At 30.9% G+C, this 23,425-nt stretch overlaps 1 protein-coding gene across 1 annotated transcript; it reads right to left on the reverse strand.

Moving 5' to 3' along the window:
- Positions 1 to 613: 613 nt before the first annotated feature.
- On the reverse strand, positions 614 to 23,337 carry LOC107443869 (galactosylceramide sulfotransferase-like). Its single transcript, XM_071184322.1, has 5 exons — positions 23,029 to 23,337; positions 17,405 to 17,553; positions 6,445 to 6,887; positions 4,429 to 4,693; positions 614 to 1,412 (listed from the first exon to the last, which is right to left on the reverse strand). The coding sequence occupies exons 1-5, from the start codon at positions 23,110 to 23,112 to the stop codon at positions 1,001 to 1,003; spliced, it is 1,353 nt and encodes a 450-aa protein (XP_071040423.1). The 5' UTR covers positions 23,113 to 23,337; the 3' UTR covers positions 614 to 1,000.
- Positions 23,338 to 23,425: the final 88 nt, after the last annotated feature.

Raw genomic sequence — 23,425 nt, forward strand, 5'->3', positions numbered from 1 at the left:
AGAATTCATTTTAGTATCCTAGAATTCATTCTTAGAAGGTAATTTAGAATTCACTTGTAATTAGTATCCAGAATTCATTCTTAGTAGGTAATTTAGAATTCATTTGTAATTAGTATCCTAGAATTCATTACTAGTAGGTAATTTAGAATTCATTTGTAATTAGTATCCTAGAATTCATTATTAGTAGGTAATTTAGAATTCATTTATAGTTAGTATCCTAGAATTCATTATTAGGCAATTTAGAATTTATTAATTGTTAGTATCCTAGAATTCATTATTAATAGGTATCTTGGAATTCAATAGCAGTTAATATCTTAGAATTAATTATTAGTAGGTATAATGGATTTCTAAAATTACTGTTAAGTAGATATCTTTTTTTTTCAAAGGAAAAGTTATTTGCATGGATCGTGATGTTTTTCATTAAAAATGCCCACAACTTTGCAATTTGGAAATGGGGCTTAACAGAATATTTGAAGCAATATCATTAGCCTAAACCAATATTTTTACGAATTTATCGTTTTACACATTCCATTTACACATAATATATATATATATATAATTTGTAGTTAGTATCCTAGANTATATATATATATATAATGGGTTTTGGTTATCCTTTCTTATTTTTTCTATTTGAATCACCATATTTACGATATTTATGAGTTAATATGAAATTCACAGTGAATGAAACTCTCTTTGTATTCAACCTTCGTAACAAATTAAACTCTAGAAAGGTTAAGAACTCTAAAATGCTTTTCAAAACTAGTTTCAACTTTTTGAACTTCTGATTTTATTTAACTTACACTTCAGTTTAAAAATATTACCCCGAAGGGTTTTACATTTATATGCGGTCTTAAGATATTTTAGTAGTTACGACTACTTTATAATCTTACCTCAGTTGCCGGTTTTAGACTGGGATGACTACAAAGTGATCGACCGAGGGTTAATAGTGTATGAAAACCCATCTGGGTGGCTTAATCAAAATCACAAAGCTCGTTCTTAATTAATGCCATCTATGCATGTGATATCTGTATCTTGATCTATAAGGCTTGGGTCTCGGAAACATGTATCGTTGTTTCCAAATTAACCTTTCTGTAAAAACTGGTTCCGTCGTTGTTAAATCGTCGCATGTGGTATTCACGTCTTTTTTCTTCACATAAGCCATCACCATTCGGTTCGAGTAATATCTCCTCGAATTGAGGAGTTTGGATTGAAAGTCTTGCTTCTGCACACATACGTCATACCACATGCGAGTACGGTTCCTCATTTCCTCTACGGCGATCCCCATTTTGTCTGTTCCGAAAATGTGTATCCTTTCTGATAATCTGTTTAGAAAATACTTATAAAGCATCATGTCTGCATTGTTGAACTTCAACAAGCGTTGATGCAATTCAGAACTCATTTTCTTCTTGTATCTGAAAGGAAAAGGAAGGAAACTGTGTTAAAGTAATGGGTGCAATTCCATATTCTTCAGCTATATAGGCAGGAAGACGCGTGGCTTTCAGTGATTTCAGTTTCAAAATTATAAATGGCCAGAAAAAATATCATTGTTCTTTGGATTCCGTTTCTAACTTTACGCAGTTTGTAAGCTTTTTAAACATTTTTTTAAATGTTTTTTCTCATAACGATATTTATAGCCTCATGATGATATTTTCAGCACGAATTGTAGGTTAGGAAAAATGTACTTTATAAATGGATGCGCCGACGATTCGGCTCTATTAAACGCGCTCTGGTGACTTCTGCAAAGAATCTAGAAAGCAAAAGAAGTACAGCTTTTCGAATACGTAACTAACGATAGGAAGTGCTCGGTGTGGTATAAATGGTTGACTGAATATCAACAATAACAAGCTTCCTAAAACCGGAAGAAATTTAGAAAACTTCCGGTGTATCCCTCCGCTTAAGTTATGCTTACGAGGCAATGTGTGAATAGGCTTAATATTTTAAGCAGTTATATTATTGTGATTTGTGCTTAAATTTACGCTTAATTTTACCATTAATAAGAGTTTTCTGCAATTTTTAACTTCCAGCAAGTCGTGAGCCTTATACAAATTTAAGAAAATTCAAAACAAATGGTAAGGTTTTACATGTTTTGAATGTTACCCCCCTTGTATGGCTATATTAGTGTAAAATGTCGCCGTTGGTTATTTTTAGGATGGATCGTGTAAAGATAAGGGTGGTGGCGCTAGTGGTAAAATTGCTCTTTCAAGACTTCCGGGTTACTGCTTCCGATATATTTTTACTCCGCAGATTGAAAAAACGCGCCATCATATTATTGCATCATATTTTTTGCAGTATTTCACATGTACCGAGTTCTTTCTTTCAGCCTTTAAACTTCAGCATTATCATATTAATATTATAATCATGAGAATATTTTCTAATTAAGCTAACTTAAAAAGATACTTTTGGCAACATTTTATTCAAATGTAGCCAAATAAGGGATAAAAATACAAAACATGGCAAACCTTAAGAAATATTTACAATGAGATATTAACTTTCCAAAATTGTTTTTGGCCTTACGACCTCTGAGAATCAATACATTTCTGAAAGCTCTTATGAATGGTACAATTATGTTTAGATTTGAACCCAAATTACAATAACAAAACTGCATATAATATTAGGCTTGTTCACACATCGCCTCGTAGTCATAACATAAGCGGAGGGATACACCGGAAATTTTCTAAATTTCTTCCGGTTTAAGGACGCTTGTTATTGTTTACATTAGACCACCCATCCATAGCATCATAGCATGCTTGCGGAGTGTTTCGAATTCATTTGTTCTTTGTTTCTTTGAAATTTAAGTTAACGCGTTATATTGTAAACGCTACAAATATAATAATATAGAATGGCGTGCTTTTTCGAGCTTTTTTAGGCTTAAAAATCAATCGAAAGTAGTAAGCCAGAAGACTTGTTACGAATTTTAACACCTAGCGCCATCTGTACATTGCTTTGCACGGTCAACCATTCATGATATACCACAAAATAAACTTACAGGGTGAGCAACGTTCTCAGATTTGCTAAGATCTAGGGCATGCGCATAAGATGTAAAGTGACAGTCACCTGTAAGCTTGTTGTTGGACAAGTTGGTTGGTTTACTTATTCTTAACCTTACTACACTACTAATTCTTAACATTATTATTGCTTTGTTTAAAATTTATTCCGGTTTCTTCAACGGTAAGCTTCCTGACAACATTATTTTATAACAATCTATAGTCATTTTCGAATAAAGATACAGTGAAACTTCTCCTAAAGGCCACCTCTACTTAAGGGCCACCTCTATTAAGGGCCAATATTTTGAGGAACGAAAATTTTCTCCATAGACATAATGTTAATTTTCCTCCCATTAGAGGGCCACATTTTCCTGACTACCTCCAATAAAGGCCATTTGTCCCCCGTCCCATGAGTCCCCCGTGCCATATTTATCAAACCAAGAAACGCTAATAGAAGTAAATAAACTGATATCCCAATCCAAGGCATTAATAAATGATGCGAATTTAACTAATTTGTTTTATAGAGTTAAGGAATCATTAGAAACTAAAATTGTTTGCGAAAAAATTGTAAAAAGTAAACAAACTTCAATTGAAAATTTTTTTAAACATGTATAAAAGCTTAAAATGTTAATAAACAGTTTTTTTCTACATAAATTTTGATTTCCTCATTTAACTTTTTGGTCACCCCCATTTAAGGGCCACCCCCCATAAAGGCCAATTTTCAATGGAAGGACAGGTGGCCCTTACCGAGAGGTTTCACTGTATTTATAACCATCTATAGTTATTTTAGAATAAAATTATTTTATAATCATCAGCAATTACATTAGAATAAAGTTATTTTATAATCCTATATAGTTATTTTAGAATAAAGTTATTTTATAATTATCTATAATTATTTTACAATCAGTATACATAATACAGGAAAACAAATTTTTTGCTGCATTTATACATGTACTTGATCATGCCGAATGCTTTTGGGGGGGGGGGGNGTTGGGGGGGGGTCTTTCAAAACTAAGATAAGTTTAGTTCGGAAAAATACAAACTTTTTTTCAAAATGTTTTTTTTTTCTTTAACTCAGTTTGTTCTTTGTCTGAATGCGCAAGTAGAAGCTATGGGTTTATATAAACACATAGACTTGTCTGCTATTTTGAAAATAACACTTAAGACAAAAAACATATAACCTTAACGCATCGTATCATAAACTGAAATATATTATCACCTTCTTCCTACCACTCCCTACGCAGTAGAGAAGTGAGGACACCTAGTATTCACTCGAGTAAATTTAAAAAAATTCTGGTTTGGATTATATTATTAAATTGTATAAAAACTGTAGCTTGTAGAAAGTAACCGATTGAAATCAGCAAACGTGAAATATCTAAGATCCGTTCAAAAATCTAATGCAAGAGGGGAAAAAAATTGTTCTCTAGTATATTCTGTGAATTACCTTTGATTTCTAGCATTCAAATGAAAAACAATGACGTCATCCATGTCCCAACAGAGAAGTTCCCGAAGTAGAACAAGAGATTCGTCCATCCTTTCTCTGACCATAACCAGATCGAACACTGAATCCAAGAATCTTATGTAATCCATGATCATTGTCTCATTAGTGAAGAGTTTGTCATCGAATCCAAGATCAAACAGCATTTGGTTGAAGCCAATTTTATTACCCATGCGTTTGTCGTAGAATCCTTTCGGCTTCTCGTGTTTGCCTGAAAAATGAAGAAATCTTGTTTATCTACTAATCCTAACATCTTAACGGAATAAATGGGTGTAGTCTCTTTGATGGAGTTAATTGTGATTCACGCGTTATTATTAAAGAAAATTCTTACAATTATTAAATTAAATCATATTTATTTCTACTTATGGAATATATTTGAGTTTAGTAATATGTATACTGATACTGCGATATAAATAATCACATAACAAATGAATAAATGTTTTTATAATCGAAAGAATATATGAATATAATAATGATCACAATGTGATAAAATGGTGTTATAAAAATGCATCGATGACTTTGATGTGATTCATGCATTATTATCAGTGACTCTGTTTAATGATTTACTTTAAATAAGATTTCTATCATTGGAATACATTTGAGTGAAATACGTTGTTGTCATCGGCCATTAAGGTAGAGCGGGTACGATTGTTCTTGTTTTCTAATTGAGCCATCTACGGCCAAGAATTCAAATTCTGCCACACACGTCACACCCGTTTATAGGGGGAACCCAATCATACATCCATTATCCCCAGATCGTAATTTTGACCTGAATCAGAGAACGATTCAACTCCCATTCAGTACTCCAGAGGTATAATTTGTTACGGAAACAGGAAAGACTTTGTGACCCGGCAGATTTAACGTGCCCCAGACACCATTTACAACACAGGGAGTTTTACTCCGGCTGGATTTGAACTCCCGCGAACGCGAGTCGAGCGCTCTGCCAATCATATCCTGACCTCTATAAACGTAAAATGAAATGTGTATATAGATACTGAGATTAAAAAAAATAATAAAAAAACAGATATAAAAATAAAATTAGTGCTTTTTTAATGTGAGGATTATAATGAAAACTCCCTATCAACGAAATAGAATGGTGTGTGAAAAATCTTCTAAAAGTCTTAAACATTCTACATTATTCGCAGATTCTACAGTAAATAGAATATGGATCTTAAGCATTCGATCAATAGAATTACTTTTATTGATTGTCATTTCAATATGAATAAAAGAAAATGAAGTGAATGTTATCTTTTGTTATATTAATAAAAATGCGTTTCCATAAATATTTAACGTTTTGGAATGTAACTAAGCCTAATGATTTTTAATAAAATGATTTATGGAAGAAATTTATCATTCCTTATTAGTCGTTTCGTTATTTTTTCACTTGGGGGAATGATTTATAACTATTTACATATGAACTATACAATAAAATAGGTTACAAGTTCAATGAATTGAGTACTACATGTTTAAAGCGACTCACAAAATTTTTATGATGGAGTTAATTCATTTTCTTTATACTTGTATTTGTATATTTGTTTTTAAAGTACCTCTATCTATAAATAAATAAAACAGTCATAAAAATGTTATACTATTAACTAATATACATTTACAGGAATGCTACAAGCGACTAAAAATGTAAAAAGCGGTGAAATTTTTAGTTTTTTATTATCTCTTTAATTAGTCAATCGAAACTGACACTATATAGAACTTACATTTCAAATAATTCATATTCAAAACACAATTAAAAAAAATTGGAAAAAAAAAATAGAGTGACGAAATATTTTTTATTGACGAAATTTGTTTCCTCGAGGAAGTAACGATAGCTATTTCGTCATTTTGACAAAATGTTTGCTCTGAGCATATACCAGGAAACAGTTTCGTGAAATTTGAGTATCCATTTCTTACAGTGTGGTAATGCAAAATACAAATTCTATCATTTTAAATAATCGAAAGATACTATACCTAGTGTGTCAAATCTCTCCTTATAAAAATGCTGCAAATTATAGAATGAAAATAACGATTCAAAAAGATCCACGGGATTTCTCACTATGGTAACAAAAACGACATTATCCGGAAATTTACGACGGATTTCTTCGTAATTAAATCGGCAATGATGAGTCAGAATATTATAGTGGAGACCATATTTTCGAGGATTCGGCACCATAGTCCAGTTGAATGGTTCAGGGTGTCCTATGTAGCTCCCTTTCATTGGAAGAACAAAATTTAGTCCATGTCTATAGCCGTAGCGAGTAAAAATGTTCTGAATGCTGGAGCTGGCACATTTATGTGTTTTCAGAAAGACAATATTCTTCCTAGGTTTACAGGAGTTAGTGGCTGATCCTATCTGTTCATCAGTATTCAGATAATCATCATCATCATCAGCGGAAAATATTCCTTGAAAGGCACTGGAAAAAAAATCGATTTCATAATTTTAACAACTTTAGAGGTTACAAGGGAACACTCTACGATGTATAAAAGAAATTTATCCTCAGACAAGTTTATTGCTTAGCAACTATAGGGGAGAATTTGTATCAATAGTAGGAAGTTGAGAATGATATCAAATATGTCTCAGTTGCTCAACAACTGAGAAGAATTTGATAAAACTTTTTCTAAAGAACAGCAAAATTCCTCTGAACATCGCAAAGTGTTCTCTTGTTCGTATAAGAAATTAAGAGACATTTTAAAAACATTCTTATTTCTGAGTTTTATAAAACAACAACAAATGATGACAATTTGACAGCAATCAAATATGAAAGACGACTGTTATTCCTAAGGTAATATTTTTTTTTCTAATGGCAGGCACTGAGTTTGAATCTTTGCCTATACTATGCCAGAATTGTTGCTCATTTCGCGTTACCCAGTGGGCACCTGTGAACCAAAGTCACGGAAGAGAGCAACATTGCCCACGCCACACTGCCACAAACCCGTTTATAGGGTGGGCCACATTCACACATCATACACACACACAACAGAGGACAGCACAAAGAGAGAGAGAAACATCCATGCCCAGAGCGGGATTCGAACCCGCAGCCTATGGTTTCGCAGTCAGGCACGCTAACCGCTCGGCCACCAGGCCGGCTCCTAAGGTAATATATTTTCTCAGAAAAATACTGAATCAATTTTCTAAAAAAAAACATTCCCTTTATTTTATTCCTATTTGTTATAGTTTATATTTTAACATGGAAACTTAGTATTTAGAATAAAATTTTCAACATTTAATTTATTTTAAGAACTAAATATAATATTCAATGGTTGAAATTTTCAAACCTAACAAGAAAATAAAACATTTTTTTTAAAAAATAGATTCAATATTTTAGAAGAAAAAAAACGTTAAAGTTAACAATTTTAACATGGTCTAGGTTAGAACATCTAACTCTACTTGAAATTATGACAGCTTACTTAATTTTGGTGACTTATCTTAATTTTTTGAGCGTTTAAAAACTAAGAAAAAAGCAATTTTTCCAGGTTTTATAATAAGCGTTTTACTTAGAACGAAAGCAGGCCAAAAGTGTTTAAAAAAAACCATGCTTAAATATCATATGTAAATATATAAGTAAAGAATATAAAAATATTATATTTCACTTGCTTTTTGTTGGACTTTATAAAAACATATATTTCAATTTTTGATCTTATAAAAACTTCGTAAAATTCAAACATGTTGGTTACCTTTTTTAGATATAAAATTGCATTGTCCTTGCAAAAAAAAAAAAAAAAAAAAAAAAAAAAAAAAAAAAAACGTTTACAGAATAGAAAACAAAATATAGAAGCTGCGAATATTTAGGCTAAAATCGTGAACCTCTTTGAGACGGGCGAGTCATATATGCTTCGCTTCGCTTTATTTAAAAAGAACTGGGCACCTGGGCCGCGCAGCGGCCCCTATCCCATACATCATGACATATATACATTGTGTTTAAAAACATTTTGAAATTTTGCTACATTGTGGTGGCAAGAGTCATATATGCATTCTCAGGGTGTTGATAATCATGGTAAAAAAAAAAAAGATAAAACTGGTAGCCAAACTTTTTTTATAGCAGTTTATGTGTGGGCTGGCTGATTAATAATAGTTTGCTTTATTTAATTCACCACTAATTAGTTCGAATTAAAAATTGCATACTTACACTTTTAACACACAAGGATTGAATGTGTTAGATTTAAAGAGAAAGCTAAAGTAAGTCTGTCAAATTATCTTTGCCCAAACTTAAGCTACCGCTTTTTATATTTTACTATCTTAATTCTGATTCCGAACGAATACATTTATGACTCCCCCGTTCCGAAAAGGTTAAAAATCAAAATGTAAAACACATTCTGCATGAGTTTGAATAGACAATTTCATACGTGCTGTTAAATGTTGCTGCAAATAAACTGAAATGGTCGCATATAGCAGGGACGCCAACTGCTGAAGTTGTAGTATATATGTAGCGAATTCAATAGTAAAACTTGTAGTATAAGGACAATTACGCCTATTTTTTTAAGGTTTTACCTGGCAATAACTGAAGACTTAGACTGAAGTTGAGTACAGAGTCCCTAGTCCTGTCGGTTGGTCGGGGTGCCTGAGCCCGGAACGGCCCTTTACCCATTCATCAGACAGAGTCCCTGCCCGCGACCTCACTCTTTTATATGTGGTAGAGCCCGTGGGCAGCGAAGATAATGGCAGTATAAGTGGTCAGCGTGATAGAAATACAGAAGCAATAGTAGACTTGAGTTTACACAGTTACCTATATCTAAAACCATTGTTTTAGAGTAAACTGTGTTTGAGTTTTGATAACTATGTTTGAGTAAACTCTGTACAAAACTTATTAATGGAGACAACGTACTTATTTTTATGGAAGACCGTAAAATATCTCCTTATTGACACCAATAATGCTTAAGTGTCGTAGTAGGCACTCTGGCATTATGGAAATGGATGCGGTTTTAATATGTACCAAATATACTCGTGCATAAGTACAAAGTATTTTATGAGTAAATTTAGTGTCCATTACAGTACTGAAAACTGTACATTTTTATGATAGATACTGAAGAAATAGGTTTTTACGGCCCCCGAACATATAAATGCATGAAAGTAGCTTGATTGTGGTAAATTTAAATTATCACGAGTTGCATGGAGTAACAGCATTATGCCTGATGATACCGAATATAATCTTTATTATTCGGTTTGCTTTGCAGTTTTGTGTATGATTCTGTAATCTTGTATTACTGATTTATTGATTTTTTTCCACCTTGGACAAAGAACGGATATTCAGCCAGCAGTTTAGTAAAGAAAAGCAGAAGTATAATATCATCATGTTACAACATGCCTCTGAAACATTTCTTTATACACAATTATAAATATTGCTTTTCCGAAAAATGTTTTCTGAAAACAAAAGATTACAATAATAATTAATCCTGGTTTAATTTAATTCCCCAAAAGATTAGATAAGAGTTTAATATCATAGACACTTTTTAAAATATTTTACATACTTAATCTTAGACTTTTTATCATGAATTTCTTCAGATATTTGACAGCACATTTTAGATCATATATAGACTATTGTAACGAATCAAGCTATATTAAGAAACAGTTCTGTTTTTATAAAAAAATATACATTTATTTCACAACAGCAAATACAGTAACGAAATTGAAGTACCCGTAATGGGTTAGTAATAATCTTTGCAAAAAATTTAGAAAAACCTGTAACGGGTTAGTATAAACTTCAAATTCAAAAACAAAAACTATCTTCTAAAAAGTCAACAACTCTCTGTTGTTTTAAAAGTTGTCTCGTGCTTTTATTTTTAATGAATCTCTTTATGTGTTTAGTTTATTTTATTCATTCATATATTTTTTTTAAATATTTTTAAATTTTATACCGTATTTAGACACTTTTATATATAACTTTTATCTTATTTAGATCTTATATAAATTGAATTCATATTAACATTTTTCAAATAAGAATGATAATTTTGTGATTTATGTATTTCTACTTTAAAATGTATTTCAACTGTATCAACGACACGGCATCCCTAAAATGTTATGCCTTTAATATTTTTGTGTAATCGATATGAAAAATTAACCCTTTGCACTCCAATGTCGTCTCTGAGGCGTCATCAACAGTCACTAGTCTAAAACTAGAAATCTTTGTTCATTAAAAATGATTAACCACACTATTTAAAGAATTTTAAAAATTAGATAAAATTACTGTATTACATATTTTCAATGACTTAGAGCATATATTAGTTCAAACAGAGTTTTAAAGTACTCGGAGGACAAAAGCTTAACAGCATTTTTTAAACGAAATTCTGCACTTGGACATTTTTTTTAAAAAACAAAGCCTTTTTTTCTGTTATAAATTATGACCTTTTCTACTGATGAGTATGTGGAAGGTGATTAGTAGAGCCCGGATTTTGATGACCTAAAAAATCTCAATTAATGCCCTTAAAAAGTGCAAAAAATGCCCTTATGAACTGCAAAATATGCCCTTAAAAGTGCAAAAAATGCCCTTAAAATGCGAAAATTGCGCTAAAAATGCCTTATGACATGACTTAAATAGAAGTAAAAATATTGAACTAAAACAATGTTTTACTCTTCAAAATTATTATGAGTCGTTTCAAAAAATATAAAGCAATGCAATACTTGTTCTACGTTCATTAAAGTTTGACAAATATGTTTTATATCCAAAAATAACAAAAAAAGGAAAATATATTGACTCCAAAACATTTTCATTTTGTATAGAAACTTAAATGAATATAACAACTTCCATCTCATAATATTACTAAATATCAGAATTACAGTGGATTATTAAATTTTTTCTTTAATATTTTGAAATGTAAACGAGCGTCCCTTGTCTGAAAGCAAATTTTTATACCAGGAGAAGCTTCTTTCAACGTCTACTGATGTTATTGGTGCGTACTTGAAAAGAACGGGCACACTTACTGACAATTCTTCTTCAATTTGGAAAGATGTTGCTTCACCTGTTAATATCCTAGAAATTTTCTTCATTGTTTGGAAGCCAGTGTAATAATAAAAAATTATAAAAAAATAATGAAAATTAGAAAAATTTAACAAAAAATTTAAAAAATGCTTTAAAATGCAAAATACGCCACTTTTAAAGAAAATGCCCTATAAATCTCAAAAAATGCTCTAAAGGACAAAGAATGTCCAAAAATGCAAAAAATGCAAAAAAATGCAAATGTCATCAAAATCTGGACCTTAGTGATTAGATTTAAAAAGGCGTAACAATCGAGATTAATTATGTATCAGACGTCATTTGTATATACAAATTTAATTCATATATAAACTTTTGAATAATTCACGTCTTTTGAGCCACACATTTAGAATGTTTTGTGAAATGAAAATCAATACGAAAAGAAAGTAGGGCAAAGACAAAAATGCCCTCCAAGATGGTTTTCCCTTTCTTAACATGTAGAGTCAATAATTGAATTGCTGGCATCAAGCCATCATGAGGTGATGATTTGGCAAGGCTCATATTTCTTTAAGCAATACCTGTATTTGCTTTTACTGTACACTCTCTTAAAAATAAACCTAAAAAGAGGTTAGAAGAAGAAAAAAAGAAAACAGTATTTTATTGTGCTTGAAACTAGCACAACATTTTATTAAATTGAAATAAATGAATTCACAGAGCTTATAACTTTTCGTGGTTATGGGGAAAACTTTCTTCTAATGTCAGCTAAGGTTATTTTTTAACTTTTGATTCTTCGTTTAGTAAATTTAATTTAAAATTGTTTTCTACACCACTACATGTGAACGATACAAAAGTTCATATCAAACGCCACATAGTCGTTAACATTATTCAATCCCTTAACTTCGAGTTAATTCGAGCTCGCTAAACAGACCAAATTGTGCACACTCGAGATAATTCGAGCAGCTGTATATTTTATGCTGCTATAATTTTTCACACTCGAATATAATCGAGAATTGAAATTAGCAACGTCAAAGCTAAGAAAAAAATTCGTTTTATTGATATTTATCATTTACATAGGATTGTAAGCTATAACACTTATTTATTCAAGAATAAAATATACAGAGATGCCAACTTGCAACTTGTTCAGAACAGCAAATATATATTTTCAAGTGGTAGTTTATCAATTGTGATTCTTGGTTTTATAAATTCAATTTAGTAGATTTTGTCCATCACTATTTCTAAATAATTCGTAGACTTATATAATTCACCACTTTATTATACTTATGTCATGCTATACCTTTTAAAATGCAAAGAAAAATATTCAAATATTGGCAAAATTTACTATGTATTTATTTACAGTTGGCATCTCTGAATATAGCCTTTTTCCATGAAACAAAAGCTCAGTACATCAAAATTGTCCACCAAAAGAAAAGTGTGTTTTTTTACATAAATAAAAAATTTTTTGGCCGGTTTTTTTCAATAAATCTGTGCGTTAAAAGGTTAATCAGGAGTACATTTTTTTTAAACAAAAAAGCATAACATAGTGAAAAGTTTTGCAAGATACAATAAAGCTACAAATTTAAAGATTCCAGAACGTTAGCAGCATCCCACTCTGCAATGGATTCTACTTTATCCTTAACTACTGAGACCCACAAAAAAATCAACTTCACCCCCATCCAAAGAATTGAAATTTCCATACCTTTTAAAATAACGTTTGAATTATGCCACGTGTCTAGAATTATTAATTAATATAAAATTTTATACCATATTTAGACACTTTTATATATAACTTTTATCTTATTTAGATCTTATATAAATTGAATTCATATTAACATTTTTCAAATAAGAATGATAATTTTGTGATTTATGTATTTCTACTTTAAAACGTATTTCAACTGTATCAACGACACGGCATCCCTAAAATGTTATGCCTTTAATATTTTTGTGTAATCGATATGAAAAATTAACCCTTTGCACTCCAATGTCGTCTCTGAGGCGTCATCAACAGTCACTAGTCTAAAACTAGAAATCTTTGTTCATTAAAAATGATTAACCACACTATATAAAGAATTTTAAAAATTAGATAAAATTACTGTATTACATATTTTCAATGCATATATTAGTTCAAACAGAGTTTTAAAGTACTCGGAGTACAAAAGCTTAACAGCATTTTTTAAACGAAATTCTGCACTTGGACATTTTTTTTAAAAAACAAAGCCTTTTTTTCTGTTATAAATTATGACCTTTTCTACTGATNTTATTATACTTATGTCATGCTACACCTTTTAAAAAGCAAAGAAAAATATTCAAATATTGGCAAAATTTATTATGTAGTTATTTACCGTTTTCTTTTTTAATTATTTTGGCGTGTCCGGAGCAGTTGGCATCTCTGAATATAGCCTTTTTTCATGGAACAAAAGCTCAGTATATCAAAATTGTCCACCAAAAGAAAAGACAATTCTTCTAAAGTGTGTTTTTTTACATAAATAAAATAATTTTTTTGGCCGGTTTTTTTCAATAAATTTGTGCGTTAAGAGGTTAATCAGGAGTACATTTTTTTTTTTTTAAAAAAGTATAACACAATGAAAACTTTTGCAACATACGATAAAGCTACAAATTTAAAGATTCCAGAACGTTAGCAGCATCCCACTCTGCAATGGATTCTACTTTATCCTTAACTACTGAGACCCACAAAAAAATCAACTTCACCCCCATCCAAAGAATTAAAATTTCCATACCTTTTAAAATAATGTTTGAATTATGCCACGTGTCTAGAATGATTTGAGACATGACAGGAATAATAATCGACAACGGAGGACTTATACACCCGAAAATTTAATCAGCTTCTCTGTTACAAGAAAAAATACATTAATTTAATATTTTTAAGTGGAAACAAGGTTGAGCCTCCTAGCTTCAACTAGAAAGAGCGAAGCGGAATTGTTTTTAGTTTCTAAGGTGATCCTGCTTTTTTTTATTTCCAAGATTTAGAGTATTTTACGGCGCCTTGACAGGCCAAAAATCGCTAGTTGTAAAAAGTTTTCAAAAATCTGCAAACTCCTGAAATGGTATCGATGATTGCGTTAAATAGAGGGGAAAACCACGAAAACCTCTCACTGTTAGCCCACTGGCATGAGGACTGTTACCCGAGATCCGTCTACCACTGAGGATATTGTACGTCAGCACTGTGGTCGGTGTGAGTCTGCTGTGCAATTCATATCGACCAGCTATCGCTGGGGTTCGAAACCGGGTTATCTCATGGGGAGGGGAATGCTTTATTCCATGAATCACCACGGCTCTATGCAGTACTATTGTACAATCAATGTTAGATTAAAATTTAAGGATTTTTTATGTATTTCAATATCAATGAATCAATAAAAAAATTATAATTCAATGCTGTTACGAAATAAATTCATGCGTTCCTGAAAATGACTGAATCGAATTGCAATAACCTTTATCATAAGATACATTTTTTACTGTCCCGTTCAAAAATTATATATCCTGAATATATGAGGGAATATAACATCGGGATTGTTCTATTTGTATAACAGCTCTGCACTCGGCGTTTCGGAATTTTCAATGTGAAGGAAGATTAAAAATTTTACTATATAATAATAAAGTTGCTACCAGGAATTCCCTTTTTAGAAAATTATTATGCTTAGTACGGATTTTATTGGGAGCTGCCATAGATAGACACTAAGACTTGCTTACATCCATGGCAATTATTATTGCTCAAACAGATATGAATTCATTAGTTAACTTGTGTAAAAATTTTAATACTTAAAAATAAAATATTTCTTTTAAAGTGGTAGGAAATGCTTCTTAAATTTATTATTATTTTAATACTTTGATTTGTACGTAAACTTCCAAAAATTGCATGAAACCACAAATGCTTTTATGCTCTTCTTAGCATACATTTAACATAAAAATGTATTTCTGCGATCATACAGTTTAAGAATGGTTGGAAAACTATTTCGTTTTCATTCTGTTTCTTTCAAAGAAGTAACCCATTCGTATTACTGCATTCATTTAGTACCAAGTTAATTCATTCGTTATTACCACATTAATTACAATTTTTTCCTTTATCTCAAACTAAAAGATAAAAGAATGATATTTTTTAAAAAAATAAAGAAATCTTTCTATTATAATTTTTTATTATTATATTTGGGGGGGGGGGCAGATCATACATATGCCGGATTGAGTGCTTATTTCCTTATTACTAAGGTAGTTCACAAACCCTTGTAAAAATTGAAATGCATTTAGCTCAAATTAGAGGGGCTCGCAAAGATACTTCCAGAATTAAGGCGAGATTTGAATCTGCTAATTCGACGCTGAATGGCGTTTAACGGATCGGTGAGATCACTCGACCCGATTCGCCTTCCAATGAGATGAACCGGGTTCGAATAACTGCGATGGCTGGTTAATACGAATTGCACACCCGGCTCGCTTCAACCACAGTGCTGACGTGAAATATCATCAGGGGTAGACGGCTCATGATTTCAAGTCCCTTTGCCTTCATTTTAACCGTTGAAGGTTTTCCTCTCCGAGTAACGCAAATGCGGGTTAGTTCTATCAAAAAGTTTTCCGCGGAGGAGAATTTCACCCAATACTTGATTGCAGGAATTCCCTTGTTTTCTGGATTGGATTCAAAATCTCAAGGCTATGGAGTTGAACTTCAGTTGTCGTAAACTCAAAAAATGGGTCTGCTGTTCAACGATGGTTATAAAATAAAATAAAGTATTTAAGTGACCCGGGTTTCGAATCCCAGCGAATATTGGTGGATTTGATTTCCACATCCGGCTTGAACAGACTACTGTGCTGACACAAAATATATTCATTGATAGACGATTGTGCTGGAGTCTCTTTGCCGCTAGGCTGCCCATGGGAAGTTTTCGTGGTTTTCCTTTCCATGTAAAGCAAATGCGGGCTCCTCCACGAAGGCTAATTTCTCCCAATACTTGATCCTTTTCTTCTTGATTGGGTTCAAAATTAGAAGACTTTGGAGTCAACATTGGTAGTCATAAACTCAAAATTGGATCAGCTGTTCAATGACGGTTACAAAATAAAATATTGAAGAATTTTTAAACAATTTTTCATTTTTTTATACATCGAACCACTGAGAGCTCTGCTTTCATATGTTATTTACGTATAAATTTTTAGAAAATTCAACAAAGAGGTCGAAGGGCAGTTTGAAAATTAAAACCAAACGAAAGAAACCTTTCATGAAATTTATACGTTATAAATTTATACATACGTTTCTTTGTTTCTTCTTTTTTTTTCAAAATCGTTGCCAAGTTTGCTTAAACACTTATCATACCCTACAACTATATTTATCGTTACTTGCTCTCTATAATAACTTGTCACCTGCCTGCTTCGATAACCAAGAGGTCACGATAGGTCTGTCTTTCGTATTGTCGGTTAGAATTTCACAGTTTAAAATTATCTAAAAATTTGTATAGCATACAATTTTTTTCAGTCACTTTATTAAATTAACTTATAAAAATTGATAAATAAATGTAAAAAATTATTTTTAACATGGATTTATTTTAATGAGTTTTTAAATGAGTAAATTAATAATAAAAATTTTTAAAAAATTTCATTTTTGAAATAGGTCTAAATACATAACAAATTACGCAAAAATGTAAAATAACAAAGAGTTTAAAACGCTCTATTGCCTAAACAAGCGGACTCATACTTTTTAAATTGCTGCTACACATCATATTGTAAGGGTCAAGAATCCAAATCTATCTAAAAAGGCGCATTTATACGCAGAAAATAAATTTTTTCTGACTTATTTTGTAATTACAATACAATATCAGCTTAAATTAATCAGCAACGGTCTATTTTTCAAACTATTATTGCATCATAAGATCAAAAATTACTTTTTTGTCCCCCAGTATTTTGAATCGTATCGGTAATAGATTGAAGAAAAACACACAATGAACGATAAAACAACTTCTCATCATTATATTTGCTAAAATCGTTCTCTCATCAAGAAAAATTGTTCTAGACAACTAGAAATCGCTTACCGTGGTCCCCCAGTCTGATCGAATTGTATTATGTAAACGACGAAACATGCACAGACAATTATGGAAACTAAACTGTAGGGTTGTGGTCTTGGTATCGGCCTTTTACTGAAATCTATTTCTTTCTTCGCCTTTTTGAATGTTCCATTTTCCTATAAAAAAAAACAATCATTACAAAAAATAGGATAAATACTACAGAGCTGTTTCTTATTCAGACAATATAAAATAATGTACTGTACTAGTATTCACTATTCAGTTTATTTTATTTTATAACCGCCGTTTAACAGCCGACACAATTTTAGGTTTACGACTACTAATGTTCACCTCCGTAGCCTTGAAATTTTGAACCAATCCAGAAGACAAGGAAACTCCTGGATTAGTACCCCCAGAGATATGATTTGTTATGGGAACATGGAGGACTTTGTGACTTCATAGATTTAACGTGCATCAGTCACAATTTACTACGCGGGGAGTCTTCGCTGACGAGGATCAAACCCACTCCCTTTTGGACATGGGTCCAGTGCCCTACCAACCAGGATTTCCCGGCCCTCACTATACAGTTTTTTTTCTATACCGTTTGCAATAAATAATAGTGCATAATTATTTGCCCTTTAAGAAGAAGACCTCCCATATCCACACGTGTTGCCTGTGACGTCAGCGCCATATAATCTTTACCAACAGTTGAGCTAAGTTTTTCTACATAAGTTAGAATGTTAATTTACGATAAGGTAGTTAAATACAGAGCCGTATCGCACATCTAATTAGTTGAAATATAGTTCTTTCTCGTCTATTTCTTCTACTTCACTTAGATTTATTATTTGTTCATGTATTTTATTGTAACCGGGATATATTTCTGTTATGTGTATCTGGCAACTTCGATGCATAATTAGTTTGTTTATTTTCTACATGGCTTCGTGCCTGTATTAGTCCTAAGTCTTTGTGTAAATATGTAGTTAAGGAATTGAATTATCTGAGAAAGAATTGAAATCTTTGAGAAAGAATTTAGAATGTATCACATAAGAGAATTGATACTTGACTGGCTTAGCTTACTCGAAATAGAATGGAAAGAACAGTTGCTAACGTAAACAAATTTCACGTTACGACAACCAATCAGGATCGAGATGCTCCCACTACATCATTTGCAGGTATCCTATTAAAGAGTTGAATGAATGAAAAGCATAAATTGCATTTATCAAAAACGTGAGACATGTCGGGTGAAGTTCTTTTTTTACTCATTCTTTACTACACTGTAAATAATTAGTGTGTGTGTGTGTGTCTTATCATCAAAAGTAGCGATAAAAACTTTACACCAAAGTAATAGTGTTCCACTACATCAAAACCAAGCATTGTTCCAGGAGTAGTGAAATACTTAGAATTAATGAATGTTCCATTGTACTAATTGGTGTAAAGAAGCCACCACCCAATTTGTTATTTAGTAACATTAAATTAAATAATTACTTTAAATCGTGATACACTCTTTAGAAATACAATACAAAGCAAAAATCGTAAATTTAGGATGAATGTATACTATATTTCTAAAATGAAAATTAATAAGTTAACTAACTATACATATAGAGAAAGGTAAATATTAATATGAATCCGAAGTATGTTTAACAAACCCGGTCTGATTAGAAGTTTAATGTTATAAAATTATTTTATACAATTGACAGAGATTTGTGTAAATCTTCCTATGAAAGCATAAACATCTTGATTATAAAATTAAAAATCATACCTGCCTTTTATAGCAGTTTACACGAACAGTTTGCCTAATGAATCTGACTAGAATACTGAAATTACTCGGCAAATAATCGACCACAATCAATATTCTACTTAAATCAGTAAAATTGATTGAAACTTATTTGGTATTGTATTAAATAGTTTGATAATATATTAGTTTGTCAACTCAATCCGACAAGAAGAATAAAATTACTATGCAAATAATGGACCATGATCTAGGAACTTGCACTCCCACAGTTACTGGGATCAATAGCTAGGTCTAGTTAGGCTTCAATGATTATAGATCCATGGATGATCGAAATTTAAAAAAAAAAGTTCGTCTTCAGAAATGCAGTAAATTAACCTCTTCAGACCCAAGGTACACATTAGGATACTTCACCAAATACTTGTACACCAATACAGGGTACTCACTTAAAGAATGGTAACGAATTTTTCTCAAGTAGTTAACTTCTAATTATTTTTATGAAATTAGTTTTGAAATTCTCACACTATGATAAACGAATTTATATGAAAAACGAAAATATTTTTAGCAAATATAAATTCTTCAAAGTATGTATATTTTTCAAAATGAAGCTACCACTTTAAAAAAATTTCCAGGAAGTGCCACATCAAGACTGAAGAGGTTGAGAAAAGTCATACCTCTAAGTCTTTTTGTAGATACTTTTTAGTCTATAAAAATTCAATTTTCAAAAAAAATATATACAAATAAATAAACATATAAAATGGAATAAAATAAAAGGAATCAAATGGAATAAAATAAGATAAATAAATAAATAAAATAAAAATAAAAATTGTTTTTTGCAACTAGGGTCAAAAGTGGAAGATTAGGGCTATTTTTGGAGTAAAATATTCATATCAAGTACAGAAAATTGACATGTTACATGAATTTTAATATTGCATGTATTGTGCCTCTTAAATTAAAAGCTTGTATGTTATTCGTTTGTAAGTTTGTTCATATTTCAGTTAGAGAAAACTTTAAATAACCTCGTTTCTACGTTAATGTTAAGGGGAAATATACTCAAATGTTTTATAAAATGCAAGTGTGAATATAAAGGCGATTGTCAAATGTTAATTTTCTGAACTTGCTATTTCTATTTTATCCCAAAACAGCTTCATCAGTGGCTGTCTTCCTTGACATCGATAGGAAGACAGCCACTACTCTCATCAGATTAAGAACAAAACATCATAAAAACATGAAAATTTCTACAGATGGGACTAGAAAATATCAAAACTGTGGCAACTGTCTTAATGTGGAACTGACACCTTATCATGTTTTTAACTGCCCTGCAGTCGCTGCAGGCCTTCATCTCTTAAACTACCCGACAGAAGAGGATTTGTATTCTTTTAATACCATAGAAATAACAAAAACTATTCAAGCACACCATGAAATATGATTCAATAGAGGATACGACACCAACCAACCAACAGCTTCATCATTTTAATCTCTCAAAATAAAAAACCTTTTCTTAAAAAAAATTATTATTATTATAATTTAAATTGTATTCACTGCAAATTTGGTCGAGTTTGGAACGTCAATTTTCTCCTCGCCGTACTTAAATCACCACTACTTTAATTGTGTTCCTGCCGTATTTTAAGACATCAGCAGAGTTTAGCGTTTAATTTTCTACGACTTATAAAATATTATGGAGAAAACAACCCTATCGGTTAAAACTCTCATTAAGTTAATCAAGAGTTAGTCAGGGTTAGTTTAAACCCCCCGAATAAAATATAAATCTAGTCAAGTTTTTACCCAGAAAGAGATAGGTTTTTTCTTAACTTTCGTAAAATATGATTCGGGGTTTTTTATTTTAAAAAAAAAAAATGGTTGCACAATTATTTCAATTTCATGATTAGTTTTTATCTTATTAAAGCTTCTCGTACAGTTTTAATCTTTTTGCATTGTATTTTAGCTTATTTTGTTCTACCTCGTAAAGTTTTTAAACGAAACGAAACATTATTATAAAATTCATTTATACAAAGTTATTTGTGTTAAAAAATAAATAATTACAAATAATGCTTTTTATATGAAATTATTTGCAGAAAACCAAATTTTCCAATTGTGTACAAAAAATTCTCGATTCACTTAATTTTCCCAAATTATTCAAAAAGTTACATTTAAATTGAGGGGCCCACAATTTTGATAGCTCTTCTGACTAAACTATAAGAATCATATTTTCCAGATTGTGGTCAAATGTTCCAGATTGCTACCCCATATTTTGATGGTCAAAAATTCAAAATTTCTATTCTTAAAATATTAAAACGGAAAAGTAAAGCAGAAATTTTCGAATAAACTTTACTAGCAGTTATTTTTATTTTTCCGAGAATGCTGGTCAGGTTACTTTTAGTTTAACATAGTTTTATCTAGAAAAAAAAATTTTTTTGGCTAGGGTATGGTCTTCAAGACTAAAATCAAAAAGCGGCTCCCGCCCTCGTACCATATTAGATCTACTGCTGAATATCGACTATACTGTAAACCGAAGATAACTTAATAACATAGATGGTACTAAAACTATGTAAATTAAATTGTAAAAAAATTTGAAATTATTTTGAAGTTTAAAAAAATTCATTTTCAATGCGAAATTCGAGTGATATTATTGATTTCAAAATGTTTCGCCTCTTAAAAAAACTCATTTGTATTTTAAACAATTGTTTTGTTAAATGTATTCATTTTGATTAATTGTTTTGTTTGTTTAATTTATTTATCAATGTCTTAATTTCCTTTATTTCTTCTTTTTATTTTGGAAAAATAAATAAAATCAGGAACTTTCTTCCCATAGCCTAAGACAAATTTCTATGTTATTTTATATAGTTTAATCAAATAGTTTACTGATAACAAGTTTTCAAGCACCCTTTGTTATTTTTATAACAACTAACAAGTTGTTGTTATTACTCATCCTCCTGGTGTAGGAAAGCCTACACTTGGTAAACAACTTACAAGATCACTATATTTCACACCCTGTAATGTATGATTTATTTTTAAAATCGAAAACAAATAAAAAAAATTGCTTTCTTTCTTTTTAGATGAAAAAATTTAATGTCTGCTTAAACTGATTGGAAAAAAAATTAATTACACTTAATATTTAAGCCAGTAACACTCTTAAACGTCTACACAATTCTTTTTTCAGTACGCATTTTTTGTGAACATATTAACAATTAAAAGATTTTATTTTAATTTAAGTACCAAAATAAAATATAAATTAAACTTATACTATACTTACTTATTGCATTAAATCAGTATTAAGGTAAAAAACGTGCGTTTTAAACTTCTTTTAAGACGGAGAAAAAACAAAAAAAATTATTATATTAGTTGATCTTTAAACTGAACTGATTGACATAAACTTTGTGCATTATTATAAGTTTTTGTTAGTTACCGGGAAAGTTTGAAATCTATAGAATGTCTAAAACTTGCCAACAATGCATGAAACTATTTATATTTCACACATTTCCTAGGCATTCTATAGAATGCCAAATGAGAAACCGACAAAGTATAAAATTAATGAGATGTTAAATGATGTTTTGTACAACTTTCATTTTTCTGTACGCATTTTGAATAATTTTTTTTTAATGGAACTCTCATTATTTTTTCAGAATAAAATTTTTATTTTTGAGAAATGCACATCATTTAAATAATAACCTCATCGGGACGTCTTTTTTCATTTTTTGGCTAAACAGCATTTGGCATTCTATAGAATGCCGGTGTTTCATACCTTGCCGGTAACATAAACATCACATAATGTTAATATGTATAACAAGTCTTATTTAACAATGCATGTCATAGCTACAAAAAACTACAAATAAAACCAATTTCCTTTTAAATTAACTACCAATGTAAGATTTAAATTAAAATATTATGCAAATTATTAATCTATAAAATCATTCTATCAACTCACAGGTAATTTTCTGCATCCGTTAGTGGAGTTGTTTTTATAGATACTGCTACCCTGGCGAAGAAGAGGTCGCTTTTCCAAATCCATGAGATGCCGAATTCTTTCGATGTTGGTGAAAAAATAAGATAAAAATCGGGATAAAATGTGTTACTAAATACATGTGCATAGAGGGGGTGGAGAGCGCCCACCTTTCAAACGATCGATGTCCGATGCATCTGCTTGGGGCGGAGAGAGATACTGAAGCGAGACCCATTTCCCTGGTAACGGCTCCAGAAGTTTGACCATGAGCACTATGCGACACTACTTGGGAGGGAAAAAATTCTTCTAGTTTTTTTTTCTTTTTTCTTTAGAGAACTCTAGAGGCATTTTTTTCTTAAGTTCTTTACACAACAGTATGATT

The sequence above is a fragment of the Parasteatoda tepidariorum genome, chromosome 8 (genome assembly GCF_043381705.1).
Source record: "Parasteatoda tepidariorum isolate YZ-2023 chromosome 8, CAS_Ptep_4.0, whole genome shotgun sequence".
Lineage (NCBI taxonomy): Eukaryota > Metazoa > Arthropoda > Arachnida > Araneae > Theridiidae > Parasteatoda > Parasteatoda tepidariorum.

Excerpts from the sequence above, each read along its gene's own strand:
- LOC107443869 (XM_071184322.1), bottom strand. The coding sequence starts at position 23,112 with ATGGATTTGGAAAAGCGACCTCTTCTTCGCCAGGGTAGCAGTATCTAT. Across the intron at positions 6,888-17,404 it reads GATCAGACTGGGGGACCACG|TGCCTTTCAAGGAATATTTT; the intron begins GTAAGCGATTTC and ends TTTTTTTTCCAG. Across the intron at positions 4,694-6,444 it reads GGAGAGATTTGACACACTAG|GCAAACACGAGAAGCCGAAA; the intron begins GTATAGTATCTT and ends TTCATTTTTCAG.